This window comes from Haliotis rufescens, unplaced genomic scaffold (assembly GCF_023055435.1).
Source record: "Haliotis rufescens isolate VD_foot unplaced genomic scaffold, xgHalRufe1.0.p SCAF_79, whole genome shotgun sequence".
NCBI lineage: Eukaryota > Metazoa > Mollusca > Gastropoda > Lepetellida > Haliotidae > Haliotis > Haliotis rufescens.
Window position 1 is genome coordinate 1,220,541 of NW_025964371.1, and position 17,772 is coordinate 1,238,312.

Here is a 17,772-nt window from a genome sequence, read left to right on the forward strand (position 1 = left end):
AATAATCTTGGACGCGACGTTAAACCCCATTTCACCTCACCTCACCCACCAAAGGAATCTTAAGAAGTGTCGGTGTTCCTTATGAACTTTGAACTGATGGAACATTTGTTCAATGTCATACAGAAATGCTACTTGTTCTTGACGGAATCTGCAAAGTATTTCAATCAAAACATTGGTAAGATCAGGGCCTTGCAGCAAGTGATCGTTCAAAGATTGACCCTAAAATTTGGCACTGCAATCAAATACCACACGTATCTGATCTCGTTTCTTGGGCTGATATACCCTAAGGGGGCACGGGTGGCCCAGTCGTCTAAGGCGCCGTGATTCGCTGTGCAGAGTTGCGTCCCTTGGGCAGGCCAGAAACCTATGATTGTGGGTTCGAATCCCGGTTCGCCCTGATTATGTTTCTAGGTTTGTCAGCACCATACCTGTGCTCGTGGGTTTCACCGAAGTGGTAAACGTCTGAGACCTGCATCACTTCGGGCTTTCCTCCCACATTAAGCTGACACGCCGTGATATAACTGGAATAATGTTAAAGGCGGCGTTAAACCCAACTCACTCACTCACTGATATACCCCATGGTGTGGGATATACCAAACCTTGCCTGTGACAGTTTGACATTCTGATTCCGGAACAAGCTCACCATGTCCATTCTGGATGATATTTTGCATGAATGTCACATAATCATTCCGGTATTTCGAGTTGTTCTTGAATCTACATTTCAACTGATTTAGCCTGCGAACAGCAAAGGATCTGTCATTTGGTAAAACAGGTTCTGTTTCTCTGAATGGTAATGGCATTGTATAATGTAGATCATATCTTTGCTGAATCCCTTCTTCAAGCTTTGACAGAAACTGTTGGTCATCATAGGACAGTGAAATCTTGTCAGACTGATGCTCACTGAAGTCAAGTTCCATCATTTTTGTCACTTGGGCAGGTGAGAGAGTTTCCTTGATGGAAGCGTGAAAGGCAACAAACACTTGATTTGTGCAATTCTCAGCCCTCATAGGAGCCAGCTGTGATGGAACTATTAGGAATGTTTGGTTTAACAAAACTGTCCAAATGGCATGCTGGTTTTCTTGGGGAATTAGTCAGCAAATAGCCGTAGTCAAAGGAGACTAATCAAAATTTTATTTACAAGAACAATTAACAATGAGCAATTTACAATATCTTAGAACATAGTTGATGGTGCCACAGAGAGTCGGTACAACGCTCTGGGCTGTGGGAGAGAGATCTGCTTGGTATGAGCGACAAACCCCTTCTGCCTTACATTTGGCTTCTGTATGAATTTAACAAAAATTAGAACAATAAAAAGAAATATGATTGGTTGATACACGATGGGCTGTGCCTTATGGTTAATGAATGGCTAGACAGAGGGGAATACTTAATCCTGTTAATCCTGTTGGACTGGCACTAATCTTGTTGACATATTTACTGGGTGCTTTGAAAGAATTTATGGTGTCACTATAGAAGAGCTTGTATGGTGGCTAATCCTTAATGCCCTATAGACGAGCTTGTATGGGGGCTAATCCTTATTGCACTATAGACGAGCTTGTATGGGGGCTTATCTTAAATGAGTCTAAATTGAAGTAATTGCTGAATGTTATTCTAATATAGGTGATGACAGATTTACTTAAATAAAATAGTTCAAGGTAATCTATAAGACTATGTAGACATATCTTTTGTCTGGGAGATGGGATCTTGATACCTTAGACTAGCATTTATCTAAAAGCTTCAAATCTATTAAACTATGTAGACATAACTCTTGTCTTATTGAATGGTATGACTAGGAGATGTGCTCCCGTTACCTTAGGCTAGCATCTATCTAAAAAGCTATAACTGAAACTATTGATATTTTATATGTGCATTTTACCTGATGATAAGTATTACTTGCTAAACTATAATTATATGAAATGATGTATAAATATTACACCATGATAACTCATAAAAGCACTTGATGTGGATCTAATTATTATAGGAAAACTTAGTATAAATGTTATATCATGATAGAACCTCGAAGCTCAAAATCCTAAGACTAACACCAATTGGATCATCAACGTTCTCATCAAGTTTGTTAGGGTCTACTATACCTACTATTCCCCAACCAAGATCAGTTCCTGGTCCATAGGGTTCATTGCCAACAGGAGGAATGACGTCACGTGGTGCTAGAGCACGCGAACAGTTGTAGCCAATAAGAAGTCCTACATCACAATCTTGCAATGGCATGAGCTTATCAGCTATCATCTCCAAATGTGACAACTGTTTGGCAGTGTCAGGTTTGGGAATATGAGATCGATCAGCAGGCATTATTTCTCTTGAATACACTGTAGGAAGTGATATTCTGTCAGGGTTATCATACCCTCGCACCAATAGTCCAGTAAACTTTTTACTTTCCACTAGCTGATCCTCAGCAAGCATAGTAGATAACGCTAATTTCACACTCGTACCTTCCACACCAAGTTCACTACAAGTGCTGTCTAATATAAACGAAGTGTCAGACAGTGTGTCCAACAAGGCATACTCTAGCTTCTCATTATCTGGATCGGTCTCCTCTCATTAGTAAGACAGCCCAGTTTTGAGACACCTTAAAAGAACAATGTCATACCTGGTTGCACATGTTAATCAGGTAATTAACCCCTATCATGAAAATGGATTTGTCTAATTATAGACAAAAGAAATGACTCAAGATGCTTGATACCCTCTTTTACTTTTTTTCATTCAACATTTTAATTCATCCATCCCTTAAATCCATTGTTTTAACATATTCGCCACTAAGAGTTCAGTTAAAGTTCACATCACAGTTCACATCGTTGTCACACTGACACAACCTTAATCCATCTTCAGAAGTTTGCCACAGCATCCAAGAACTGGAGTGGTGTCTTGACACCCTGGGATAGCTGATCCTTCAGTCTGGAAAGTCGATTGTCAATCTCCTTGTACACACGCTTTCTTGCTGGTGGAGCTGCACCTAGGTCTAACTGAGATAGCTTGGTCTTCTCAGATTTCTCAATCTTCTTGATCTCGATGAACCTGTAGAGAGATCATTGCAGTGAGATACCCACACTGGCACAATCATTGAACATTTGCTGCAGTTGCTTGTCTCATTAAGATGGCTCACTTCAGTATGTGAACTGATTGTCTTCACTTGTGTCTCTTGCGTACCACTTTCCTTGGTATCAGGAACGTTTGGCTTCAAATCACCATGTAGTGATGTTTGATGATGTTTTGAACAAGTTTTGCAAATGTTCCTCTTAGGACAATCCTTTGCTCTATGACCATGTTTCATACAACCAAAACACAGAGCATTTGCAAAGGCAAAGTCCTTTCTCTCTTGCAAAGTCTTTGATAAGAAAGTTTTGCAATCATCAAGTGAATGACCTTTTTGGCACAAAAGGCACCACCTTGTTTCAGGCATTTTCTCAGATTTGTCCTCCTTTTCTGACTATTTTCTCACCTTAGCAGTATGAGAGATCTTTCCACTGACATTCTTCAAATTCCTAGCCACATTTGCTTGTGAACGTGCATCACTGAGCTTAAGATTACCCCTCTGTGGCAGACAGGAAGTCACCGGGTCGCAAGCAATGTTTGATTCCTTGACCATGAATTTCACAAATTCTTTGAATGGTGGGAATCTTCTTTGAGTTTCTCGCCGGTCGGAGAAGGCATCGCTAGTTGTGAGAAGAAAATATCCTTCGACAGCTTCCTTCGCTGCACCCAACAAGTATCTCTTCAAGTAATATATTCTTTCTATTGGTGGAATCCCCTTTCGTTCTATTAGAGTTTCAAATGCACTTTTCCAATCAGGATACATAAGCGGGTCACCAGCAAATACACCTGGTTCTGGTGGACTAAGCGCCCAAGACTGATCTGTCCTGCAAATGATTTTGTCAGATAGCTTAGGTCAAGCACTTGCTGTTGTGGACAAATGTTTGCTTGATTCACACTTGCTGATGGGGGGGGGCATGGGTGGCCCAGTCGTCTAAGACGCCGTGGTTCGCTGTGCAGAGTTGTGTCCCTTGGGCACGCCAGAAACCTATGATCGTTGGTTCGAATCCCAGTTCGCCCCGATTATGTTTCTAGGTTTGTCAACACCATACCCGTGCTCGTGGGCTTCACCGAAGTGGTAAACGTCTGAGACCTGCATCACTTCGGGCTTTCCTCCCACATTAAGCTGACACGCAGCGATATAACTGGAATACTGTTAAGAGCGGCGATAAACCCAACTCACTCACTCACTGATGGGATTTGTGTATTCATCTGAGGTGGTGCTTGTATCATACTGATATCATGTGTGGGTACCCTTACATTTGAAACTGGCGCTGTCATTGGATGTGTATGCATCCATGTACTTTCAGGATCAGCCCTGTGGGTTTGCCCAACATGAGCTGAAATGTTCCTTGGTACAAATTCTTTCACAGATGCATTTAGTTCATAATGCAAAGAAACAGATGGTGATGTTTCACCCACATTTGTTTCGCCTAAAGAGTTGATTGGCATAGTATCAGAAACAACAGGTAATTTCCTCTCAGTAGAGTCTACTGTATTTGAAGACTGCACATACTCTTCAACATAACCTGCCATGTCATCAGGAGGTAATGAAGGTAGGCTTCTCTCAGAAACAGAACTGCTTTCTTCTGACTCAAACATAGCAATTGCATCAAATTTAGCTTCTGCCATACAAAGTTCTTTCATAAGCTGAATCTTTTCGTATTCTGCCTTTTTCTACACAAGTTCCAATCCTTTCATAGCCTGAATCTTTTCAAATTCCACCTTTTCCCTCTCAAGTTCCAATCTTTTCATAGATTCCATTCTATGAATTCAAGTTTTGCCCGAAGCTCAGCTGCTACAGCTGCTGCACCAACTAGTTTGGAATGGCTTGAACATTGTGATGAACTGGTTGATTTAGACTTAGCTGATCGTCTTGATTTATGACTCTTGGGAGACCTTTCTGACTGCTTTGATTTTCTTTCACTGTTACGTTTTCACTGGGGTATACATTTAGTTCCCAAATAACTACCGTATTTTCTTGAGTATAGTGCGCACCCATGTATAATGCGCACCCCCCTCTAGCGGATTCACTTTTTAAAAAAAATAAAAATTGAATACCAAGCGCTGAAAAGAAATTACACCTTTCCCCTTTAGTAATGTTCGGCAAACAAACGGGTGATGAGAAACTTGGTCAGTACAAATTCGAAATTTGAGAGAAAAAAATCACCAGACATGTTGATTTACCGTTTAAATTGTATTTTTTTGTTCTGCTAGGCATTGTTTTATATCCAGGGATTAAGATTACCTTGTGTATTTTCTCGTAAACTAAGCCGGACACAGCAATCAGCTGTACTCACGTTTTCTTGGAATCTACCGTTGATTCGGTCAAGACACGCCCAATGATATAACTTTACAGGATTTTAATGCAAGGATCGGCAAAAATTGTATCTGAAACTATTTTTTTATCAGGCTGTTTGTTGGTTGATGGCTTGTTGTCCTTAGGGTTGAATGAGACCTGCCGCTAGTTTTGGTGGGGCCAGTTAGATCGGTTTTCCTGCCTCAGTGGTTCGAGTGGGGCAGTGCTGGTGTTCCTCTTCCTGGTGTCGATTGCGACGTAGGATGGAGCCTTCTGTGGTTTCCACTATGTATGACCTTGGCTCTGGTGATTTTCGTACTATAGTGGCATTCTTCCACCTTCCAGATTGTTGGTCTCTGACACTGATAGGCTGGTTAGGAATAAGTGGCGGAAGCTCCTCACCTGCCCTGTTGTCAAAGTGTTCCTTTTGCTGAAGTTGTCGTTCTTCTAGATGGCGTCTGACGTCTTCCCGCATATTGTTGTTGTTTTTGGCCCTCATTGGTATGTTCAACTTCATTTTCCGGGTGTTTAGGAGTTCGGCTGGTGAGGGAAGGTTATGATCGATTGAGGTTGCACGTAATATGAGCATAGCTTGGCTTTTTGCAGTGTTCGTTTGGCTGTTTGGATTTGCCGCTCTATGAAGCCGTTCGACTGGGGGTAGTGTGGGCTGGATGTTATATGGGTAAATCCCCAGGCTTGGGCAAATTTGTGAAATTGTTCAGCTGAGAAATGTGGGAAGTTGTCGCTAATGCCTTTCTCTGGTATGCCTTGTTCTGCAAATATGGCTTTCAGTGTTGAGATGGTACCTCTGCTGCCTCCGGACATCTTCCTGATTATGGGAAATGTAGAATAGTAGTCACTTACTATGATGTATTCTTCTCCCTCCATGTAAAATAGATCGGTTCCCAGCACTTGCCACGGTTGTGTGGGAAGTTCATGTTGGAGCAGGGGTTCTGCAGGTTGGCATTTCTGGAACTTTCGGCACACATGGCAGCTTTTTATCATGTTTCCAATGTCGGTCCCAATGGAGCGCCAAAAGACACATGTCTTCGCTCTGAGTTTGGTCTTCTCTATCCCCTGATGTGCTTCATGTAGTTTCCCTAGTATCTCTTGCTTCATACTTGTTGGGATGATGACACAATCCCCCTTCAGTAGTAATCCATCCTCAATGGATAGTTCGTCCCTGTATGCCCAGTAGGGCCTGATGGGGGCTGGTAGTTGCTAGGGTCTTTCAGGCCAGCCTTCCAATATGATCTCTTTTAGAGCTTGTGGTGCAGCGTCCTTACTGGTCTCTTCTTTTAGGGACCGTATCTTTTTGTCGGAGAACTGTCAATTGTCTTGCTGGTCTTGCCAGGTGATCGGGAGAGGGCATCTGCCACCTCCATCATGCTTCCCGGTCTGTATTTGATGGTCACATCGTAAGGCTGTACCCGCAGTAGCATTCTTTGAAGTCGTTGGGGCACTACTGACAGGTTTTTGAGGTGGATCATGGTTTGTGGTCTGTTTCCACGACGAACTGTTTCCCGTATGGGTATGTATGGAACCATTCACACCCGAATACAACAGCGAGCATCTCCCTCTCTATGTTTGCGTACCTTTGCTCTGTCTCACTTACAGATTTTGAGGCGAATGTTATCGGCTTTTCGTTTTGCATCAGGACAGTTTCGAGACCTTTCATGGAAGCGTCCACTCTGAGATTGGAGTCCAGTGTGGGGTTGAAGTAAGTCAGCGTTACAGCCTTACAATACCGGAGGTCGACATCAGCAACGCCGACCATCTTCAACTTGTTCCCGGTGTATGAACGCAGAACTGTATTTGTTTTCCAGATGACAGGAGCTTCTGTACTTGAGCAGGTCTTGTCAAATATTTTCTTGGTTATAATGGAGTAAGTTGTGCCGGTGTCTAACTGTAGTTGTAGAGGTGAGGTGAGGTGAAATGGGGTTTAACGTCGCGTCCAAGATTATTGCACTTATATAGCGATGTGGATGTACGTGTGTGTGTGTGTTTGTGTGGCTGCTTGTACTAGTCCGGACTGATGCCGATTTATAGTGCTACCCCACTGAGATACCATGCTGCGGTTTAACATGAATACCCCACTCAGACACAGTATACTGACTCTGAGCTGACCAGTCCTTGTTTTAGTCCCTTAATGCCGAGCGCCAGACAGGGTAACAACAAGTACCATCTTTTAACGTCTACCGGTATCACTGACAAAACCTAGTCCGTATTCTTGAACACAATCACTGTCGTAATTGTCCGTCTGGTGTGAATTGTCTTCAACAGCATTTGCACTGTGGTTATACTTTGAATGTTTACGAAGTCTACACATCTTCACAATATGTCCCTTTCAATCACAATATTTGTGGAATTCTTCTTTGAACTTTCATTTGTCACTGGAATGATCTTCACCTCCACAGCGATAACATTCCATTCATATTGTCTCTCACTGTTGTCATGGTAACCAGGCTTGAGCGACTATGCTTGTCGTGAAAGGCGACTAACGGGATCAGGTGGTCGACTCGCTGACTTGGTTGATGCATGTCATCGATCCCAATTGCGTGGATCGATGCTCATGACATCGATGACTGGATTGTCTGGTCCAGACTCAGTTATTTACAGACTGCCGTCACATAGCTGGAATATTGCTGAGTGCAGCGTCAAACAACAAACCAACCAACCAACGTATCTTTTTGGAGTATTTGCCCTCAACAATCCTAAGGGCTACCATGCTGCATAGGAAAGGGGCTTGTGTCAATCGGACAAGTTAGGTTACCCTTGTCCTGAACATTTTTATTAATTTTGTCACAATCGTGGTGTTGATGGATCCTCTGGTTGATAATCAGTTGCGACATGCTCGTGTTATGGTTGGTGGATTTGTAATGCCTGTATGGAAACCTTCTTGGAAACCTAGGATGAAGTATGAGGTCATATTTGTGTCAGGAGTATCAGATAATTTGGCCTTCAGTGTCTCAATGGTATCTGAAGATGGGCTTGGCATCAAGTCATTTATCAGACTTCCCTGTCTTTATGGCTTGGTGTTTGGGATGGTTTTGCTTGCATATCAAGAAAACATGCATAAACCTGCAATGTTGGTGGCTGCATCCTCTGTCGTTGTAATTGTTGCAAATGTATCGTCCATGGTGGAAGATGATAGCTCGTCCATAGGCGTCAGAATTGCTCTTCCTTGCTCTTGCATATCTCTGGGTGCCAATGATGATTTGGGTTGGTCGTCGAGTGACAAGGGACAGAATTCAGTTGCATGATTCAATTCACGGCACAGTTGACATGCGTCAGCTTTCCTGAATGTGAAGATTTTGGGGTACACTTCTCAGTCCAGCTTGCCCCTGCTACTTGTGCTGGGAACATCCTGTGATATGTGTAGAAAACATTGTCATCTGTCATCTGAAGAGGCTTATTGTGTCGGGAGAGGGCGGTGAGGACTGCGTTTTGTGCTGCAGTACAACTCTTGTGATAAGGTCGACTGATTGTTGAAGGGCTTGAACTAGGTATGTGAAACCATATTTATACAAATAAATATGTCCAATAAAAATAGTTCAGTATTTTTTATTGAAATGTTAGAAGGAAATTACAGATGTATCTGAGCAGAAAATCTTGCTGTTATGGTCCACATTCAGGGACATTGGGCAGCTGGAGGCTCGGGCAAAACAAAAGTAACCTATAGTAAAAGTAACCACCCGTGAAGATCCGGGGTGGGCCTTCAGCAACCCATGCTTGTCATAAAGCAACTATGCTTGCCGTAAGAGGCGACTAATGGGATCAGGTGGTCAGGCTCGCTGACTTGCATGATGTTGTGTTTTCCCACTAAACTTTCTGATATCAGGAACTGGTTTCCACAATTGTCGAACCACCAACAATAAAACCTCGTCAGTATGAACAGGTGGTGCAGAAGATACACTTTCTTGTTCGTCAGGCGACTGAACAAAGATACGACCTTCACGACGTCTGGGTGTGTTCCGATCTGAATGTCTCCTCTCCCTATGACCTAGCTCATTCTGTTCTATGTCATTGTTACCATCATGATTTCCAGATGTGTTCCGATCTGAATGTCTCCTCTCCCTATGACCTAGCTCATTCTGTTCTATGTCATTTCTACCATCACTACGTCTAGATGTGTTCCGATCTGAATGTCTCCTCTCCCTATGATCTAGCTCATTCTGTTCTATGTCATTGTTACCATCATGATGTCCAGATGTGTTCCGATCTGAATGTCTCCTCTCCCTATGACCTAGCTCATGCTGTTCTATGTCATTGTTACCATCATGATGTCCTGATGTGTTCCGATCTGAATGACTCCTGTCCATATGACTAGGCTCATGCTGTTCTATGTCATTGTTACCATCATGATTTCCAGATGTGTTCCGATCTGAATGACTCCTGTCCTTATGACTAGGCTATTGCTGTTCTATGTTGTCTGTACCATCAACATGTCCAGATGTGTTCCTATCAGAATGACTCCTGTCCTTATGACTAGGCTATTGCTGTTCTATGTTGTCTGTACCATCAACATGTCCAGATGTGTTCCTATCAGAATGACTCCTGTCCTTATGACTAGGCTATTGCTGTTCTATGTTGTCTGTACCATCAACATGTCCAGATGTGTTCCTATCAGAATGACTCCTGTCCATATGACTAGGCTCATGCTCTTCTATGATGTCTGTACCATCAACCTGTCTAGATGTGTTCCTATCAGAATGACTCCTGTCCTTATGACTAGGTTATTGCTGTTCTATGTTGTCTGTACCATCAACATGTCTAGATGTGTTCCTATCAGAATGACTCCTGTCCTTATGACTAGGCTCATGCTCTTCTAAGTTGTCTGTACCATCATACCGATCAAGAACAGACTTCTTCGCCTCTGTGATAGCTAGTTCTGTCAATTCAAGTTTTTCTTCTTCCATCTCAAGTTTCAATTTCCTAAATTCTAGATCTGGCTTTCTCTCTAATGCAGCTGCCCTTGCCGACAATTCGGCACTCTTCTGTTCCTCCCTGAGCAGTGCTGAGGCTACTGAACTCACCCTGGAAACAAGTGATCTGTTACTTCTACTTGTCCTGGACCTTACTTCATGCCTCTCCAAATGAACAGATTCAATAGGTTCTTTGTCCTTAATTAGTAGCCATGTATAGTCTGGAAGGTAATTTAAGGTACCGATGTTTACTACAATATCTGAACAACTATTTGACCTACTCCAGTCAAAGTTGGTATGAGATTATTAAACAGTCATACATAACAGGATTTTACATTTAAAGACAATCGGTGCGTGAATAAAAAATCTGTCTATTTAGCTATCACTATATTTCATCAACAACCAGACCTGTTTGTCATGGGTGGAACGAGCAGTCATTGAAACAGCCATATGCATAATGCTACCCCTGCGTCACAGGGCCATATGACACAGTTGAACCAATCGACTCAACTCGAAATGGTGCACGGGAATCACGCACGTTGAGATGCAAACGCTAACACCGTATTCGTGCGTGCGTGATTCCCGTGCAACCTTTCGAGTTGAGTCGATTGGTTCAACTGTGTCGCACTTGTGAACAGCCAGTCTCTATAAGCACCTTGTACATAAGAATAATCATCTTCAATGAGCATCAAAGAATCTATATGCCCTTCTACTAGTTTGAACTTCTTACAAATACCATGTATTTTCTTTTCTTTTAATTCCATGCGGTATTGAAGACCTTTCTCTGTCTCTTTTCTAATCCTAGCCTCTGCACTACCATCAATACTTGTGAGATTATCATCACCGGTCTTTTCATTGTTTGGGTAAAACGTCAATATTTGTTCTTCTTTATAGTAGATGGATCTATATAGCCAATTCAGAAAACAAGCAAAACTGAAGACTGTAGTGTAAGTTTATATCAAAGCTCAGTTCATATTTCATAGTGTTTACAGTTGTTGAACATGTTGAAGTCTCACTTGTAACAGATTGACTGCAATAAATAAGAAAATAGGGAAAATATAGCATGGCATAATGCTATTTTACATTGTGATAATATTACAATATTATGTATCAAACTTCACCAATAAAGATGTATTTTTACAAAGTCTACATCTTTGAAATACTACAGAACTGAAACATGTCAGACAGGTCATATAACCAAGCTTTATATGAATATGCATTTATTGTTAAATATTACGTTTGAAAAGCCCTCGCAAAACAACCTGTTGCGAAATCTATTTTTCATACCTCTTGCAAAGCGAGCGAGTTTTGAATGCAGTAAACATCTTCGAAAGCCATGTGAAAATACAGACTAAATAACGTGACTGAATACTATAGAAAATGCTGCTAATAAGTTAATTATATTAACACAAAATGCTTCCAAGCAAAAAATGCTATTAAAGTAATTCATAACGTTTGTAGACCATCTGTTCTTCCTAAAGAACCCTAATGGCCATGATGGCAGGCAGGCAGGCGACATACTTCCAAAATAAAACATACCATGTCCCAGCAATTAGCCCCCCTTTGTAACCACAAAAATTGCAACCCGCTAAAAACTTGACAATAAATCACCCCTATTTGTGCCAAGGTCAATCATAGCAATTCTCAGACAATCTTACGAGAACACATAAATACCAAATAATAAATTTATCGTTTTGGCCGTAACACATGTCATCGTATCCCAATCACGTAGATCGATGTTTGTGATGTCGATCACTGGATTGTCTGGTCCAGACTCGATTATTTACAGACCGTTGTCACATCGCTGGAATAGACTAAATAACGTGACTGAATACTATAGAAAGTGCTGCTGATTATATTAACACAAAATGCTTCCAAGCAAAGACTGCTAATATAGTTATTCACACCGTTTTTAGACCATCTGTTCTTCCTAAAGAACCCTTATGGCCATGATGACAGGCAGGCAGGCGAATACCCACTCAGACCTGTCAACCCCTCATCATGATGTGGGAGATTTGCCTCCAAAGGGGGAGATTTTTAAAAAGTGACAATAACACTTGACGAAGATAATATACAAGTTTAATTATAGCTCAGATAAAGGCATCATATCACAGCATATCAAACTGGATAGAGGGCATTTGACAAATAAACGAAACAATAACAAAATTCTATATGGCCATTTAACTGTCTCAAATGTGCTGTGAATTGTACAGTTTTGTAGCACATTCAGCTTTGCTCAAGGTGTCTTTGTTGAATGTGCAGCTGTCGCATGGGTCTCTGCAGTTCACCTTACAACTCAGCAGAGCACTGACCGTGGAATTATCCAGTTCTGATCTGCCCTCTGTCTTTATTTTCCTGACCTTGGAAAACAATCTCTCGGTGTCAGCATTAGAATTAGGAATGAGACAGAGCTTGATGGCCAGGGCAGACAGATACTTGAATCTTCTGGTGCCATCCAGAGTCTTCTGTTTCTGCAGCTTAATCCAGTACTGCTCTGGCTTTAGTGTGCTTGAAGGCAGCTCCCCTGGTGGTGTCAGGCTCAATCTCATTAAAATCAGACCTCAGTTCTCGCTACCGCTAAACAAAGATCTGAGGACATCCCATTAGGGGTCACGTCAGAACAACCTTTCACCCGTCCAATCAGAGCATCGCTTACAAGATTATGAAAGTGACAGTCGGAATGTGATTTCTAATCATGCAGCCTCGAAAACTTTAACTCCGAACGATAGTTACAGGTTGAATCCATACCATCTAGACCATCTATTAGTCAAAACCAGAATGGTCTTTTGTTCAGGTTTCAAATTTGTAATCGAGAATTTGTCAAAATATGTTTCGAAGCGTAGTTGCCAATTTAAAATTTGTGCCGTAAAGCACGAGAAAGCTGCCTTCTGATTAGTCATTCCATTGGTCGGTCAAAGTTCGCGCAAGGTCGGTCTGACGTGACCCGTAATGGGATGTCCTCAGATCTTTGATTAGCGGTAGCGAGAACTAAGATCTGATTTTAATGAGATTGTGTCAGGCTGTACTCCAAGAACTCCTCTACTCCAGGAGCTCTTCTGTCAGTTCATCTGTCACGGAAATGCTATGACAGAAGCACAGGCCAGGACTGAAACATTAGGAAGATATAATATTATAATGTTATATAAATATCTCAATGCTACATCATGTAATATTTAAATTAATTAGGAAAATTAATAAATAGATGAAATATTTATTGTACATGACTATACCTGAGTCTGATGTGAAAGCCTGCTTTTTTTCAAGGTCTGGGTTGATCCATCCAGTATTTTTCAGGACTTCATTCCCAAATGGTAATTTCTTCAACATTGTTGTCACAGTTTCCTGATAGAAGAGCCTGATGTTTCTGAAATAAAGAGGTTGCACTAGTTTTTAATACACATTTTATGTGATATAATGCAGATATAATAACATATGCTGCATATTTCAGAATATTAAGAACTTACCTCATGAATCAAGGGGCGGTCGGGTAGCCTAGTGGTTAAAGCGTTCGCTCGTCACGCCAAAGACCTGGGTTCGATTCCCGACATGGGTACAATGTGTGAAGCCCATTTCTGGTGTCCCCTGCCGTGATATCGCTGGAATATTGCTAAAAGCGGCGTAAAACCATACTCACTCACTCCCTCACTGTGGCACCCTCACCTATACTTAAGATATTGTTCATTGTTAATTGTTCTTGTAAATAAAATTGTGATTAGTCTCCTGTGACTCCGGCTCTTTGCTGACTAATTCCCCCAAGAAAACCAGCACACCATTGGAAGGATTTGTTCATCCGAACAGAACCATAATATATCTCTCTATTCTTTTGCTTTTTGCCATTTTTAGTCTTTGGTTCGTGTTTTCCCAATAGCACTTTTTGTCTTCTCTTCTTTGAGACGGGGCAGTCGGGTAGCCTAGTGGTTAAAGCGTTCGCTCGTCACGCCGAAGACCCGGGTTCGATTCCCGACATGGGTACAATGTGTGAAGCCCATTTCTGGTGACCCCCGCCGTGATATTGCTGGAATATTGCTAAAAGCGGCGTAAAACCATACTCACTCACTCTTCTTTGAGACAACCTCTTGTCTAGGGGAAAGAGTGCCTGCCTCTATATATATAAAATTCTCGCTCGGGAAATAACGGAATTTAGACACCCGTGTCGTAAACATAGTATGACATGAACACGAATATGATGTTCTATTTGAAGACGATGTCTACACACAAAGACAAATTCTAGTGTTTACCTATAAAGACAGCAAGGAGCAACAGCAGTGGAACCACAATATGTCAAAATGATGTCAACAATCTTCAGCTATGATGTCGTTTCTGGTATGATGTCATTCTGACCTCACGTCACAATAAGATTCGAATGACGTCAACAATGACATCCGGATGACGGAAACGATACACTGTTGTCTCGTGACGTGATATGACCCAAGGGCACATACGATTTTTATGAACCCTGATATGTTCGCCCTGGTTGGTAATAAATCAATGCTATGTTAAAGTGTAGGGAATGGGCACAAGGTTTGGTTGGTTGGTTGTTTTTTTGTTTAATGCGTACTCAGCAATATTCCAGCTATATGACGGCGGTCTGTAAATAATCGAGTCTGGACCAGACAATCCAGTGATTGATATCATGAGCATCGATCCACACAATGGGAATCGATGACATGCATCAACCAATTCAGCGAGCCTGACCACCCGATCCCGTTAGTCGCCTTTTACAAGCATAGTCGCCATTACGGCAAGCATGGGTTGGTGAAGACCTATTCTACCCCGGATTTTCAAGGGTGTGGACACAAGGGATATAGTACTTGAGCTGAAATTTTGATTCAGTATGTTATTTGAAAGCTTTTATTGTTTAGGGACAAGAATGTGTTCATATTTTGATACTGAGTCATCAGCATGTGAGGATGTCACTAAACATTGCTAGCATTACTGTTTCCAACTTCACTGGCTTAAATATGTGACCGTTAATTTTTCCAGAAATGTGCAAATGATGAACAAAATATTACGAGTGGTAGGGGTAGCTCTGATCTTGCAGCCTCGTTTCAGTACGAATATTCATTTCATGTCTTGAATTTTGATGGTCATATTAATCTACAGAATTTTTTTTTTTTTTTTTATTAACTGAGAGGTGTGAATAAGAAAATCACCTATAAAATCTCATTAGCCACTCAGCTGATATTTCAGAATCTTTAGCCCAACCTGCATGTTGCTAGCCATGGTCTAGCAGGCTGGTGTATATTTCACACTGACTCATTCATACATGAAAAGAGATTGATTTGAATGTTTGGAAAAAAAGTCCTTTTTGTTTTAGTGTTGTTTTTGTCAGGGTAACATGGCCCATGCTAGACAGCTGTTTCTATTCCACCTTCACGGGGCCTCATCCCAGGTTTTACCTCCATATCACTTTGTTCCCTTGTCTGTTGTCTTTGTACATCTCAATGCTGTATATGTAGCTCTTACTTTTATATAACTGTCATAGCGACTGATTTACGACACCCATTGTCTGAAGAACATTTAATTGCAAAGGCTCATTACCCTGGAGCCATGACATTTATATGCCTTGAAACATTTAATTGCTGTTATTTATAAGACGCTAATCCTATTTGTTAATCCCAATTTTTGTGTACATTGACCGTCTGCCATCCTGAACAGGATGTGCAAGTATGTCACTGATGATTTACATTTATATTTATTACTTACTAAATGTCAGGTGACCTTGGCTATATAAGCCTTGGTCCAGAAAGGAGAGAATAGGAAAAAAGAAAGGTCTTACCCTTAGCCTAGCTAGGGTTAGGCTGGGTGCTCCGGGGCACCAAGACAACAACCACTACCACTATGTGCTGACCTGGCACATAGTGTCTTTTGTATGTATATATCTACATGTATAAAATAAAACTGTATATACTGCAAGCCATCGTCTCCAAGTTGTCACTTCCTACTGAGAACCATACGTCGGCCTCTTGCATATACGAGTATGCAAATTGTTCATTAATCAACGTCAACACCGCCACGCGTTGTTATAACCATGTCTAGGGCTGGGACAGGTTACTTGGGTACTCGGGTCAGTTGGGTCCTGACTGGGACGCGGGTACCCACAGGACTACCCGGACCCGTGGTTAGTCACGTGATATATTGTTTGATGACAAAAACTTACTGTAGCTCAGTGGTTACATGATAAGTCGCTTATGTTCGCATTTCTTTCTGACGATGCACACTTCAGTCAAATTCAGTGAATGCATGATCTGACTGTTTGACACATGTATCTAAATAGTTTTAGCCAGGGCTGCGGTAAAACAATTACCAAATTGACATTTTGTTCCCTACTCTTGAGACTTGCAGTGGGTACTCGGGTAGAGTCGGGTAATCGGGGGTCAGGTACCCGGGTAGTAAATTTGGACTCGTCCCAGCCCTAACCATGTCCTACACAGATTTGATGGCTTGCTTGATGAACGTTCAGAAACAGTGCATTGAAAGAATAAAGAAGTTGAAATCCATGCCTGGTCGGTCTTATTGTTACTACAGCTTTCTAAAAGATTAAAGTTTGTTTGTTTGTTGTGTCATAGCGACTGATTTACGACATCCATTGTCTAAGTTGTCATAGCGACTGATTTACGACATCCATTGTCTAAGTTGTCATAGTGACTGATTTACGACATCCATTGTCTAAGTTGTCATAGTGACTGATTTACGACATCCATTGTCTAAGTTGTCATAGCGACTGATTTACGACATCCATTGTCTAAGTTGTCATAGTGACTGATTTACGACATCCATTGTCTAAGTTGTCATAGTGACTGATTTACGACATCCATTGTCTGAAGAACATTTGATTGCAAAGGCTCATTACCCTGGAGCCATGACTTGAAACACTTTCTTTTCTCTTCTCTCTCTCAATCATTCTGGACCAAGGCTTATATAGCCAAGGTCACCTGACATTTAGTAAGTAATAAATATAAATATAAACAGTAATTCATCAATGACATACTTGCACATACTGTTCAGGATGGCAGACGGTTGATGTAGACAAAAATGGGGATTAACAAATAGGATTAGCATCTTATAAATAACAGCAATTAAATGTTTCAAGTCATGGCTCCAGGGTAATGAGCCTTTGCAATCAAATGTTCTTCAGACAATGGATGTCGTAAATCAGTCGCTATGACACCTGCATCACTTCGGGCTTTCCTCCCACATTAAGCTGACACGCCGTGATATAACTGGAATACTGTTAAAAGCGGCGTTAAACCCAACTCACTCACTCACTCATAGATATGCAAGTTCTTATTTTCATAATCTGAACAAATACTTACATCATCTGCCATTCACATTAATAAAAAAGAGTACAACACTTTGCAAATATTTTATTAAACAGCAACAACTCAAGCTATGATATACAATGCATGTATATAAAGACAAACAAGACAAACATAAAAATTGTGCAGAACATTCAGTGTACCCAAGTGACCATGTTGAGTGCAATAACAAAATTCCTTTGGG

General features: G+C 41.4%; 1 protein-coding gene across 1 annotated transcript; it reads right to left on the reverse strand.

Moving 5' to 3' along the window:
- Positions 1-12,237: 12,237 nt before the first annotated feature.
- Positions 12,238-12,885, reverse strand: LOC124125675. Its single transcript, XM_046489025.2, has one exon. The coding sequence runs from the start codon at positions 12,816-12,818 to the stop codon at positions 12,459-12,461; it is 360 nt and encodes a 119-aa protein (XP_046344981.2). The 5' UTR covers positions 12,819-12,885; the 3' UTR covers positions 12,238-12,458.
- Between the last annotated feature and the right edge of the window lie 4,887 nt (positions 12,886-17,772).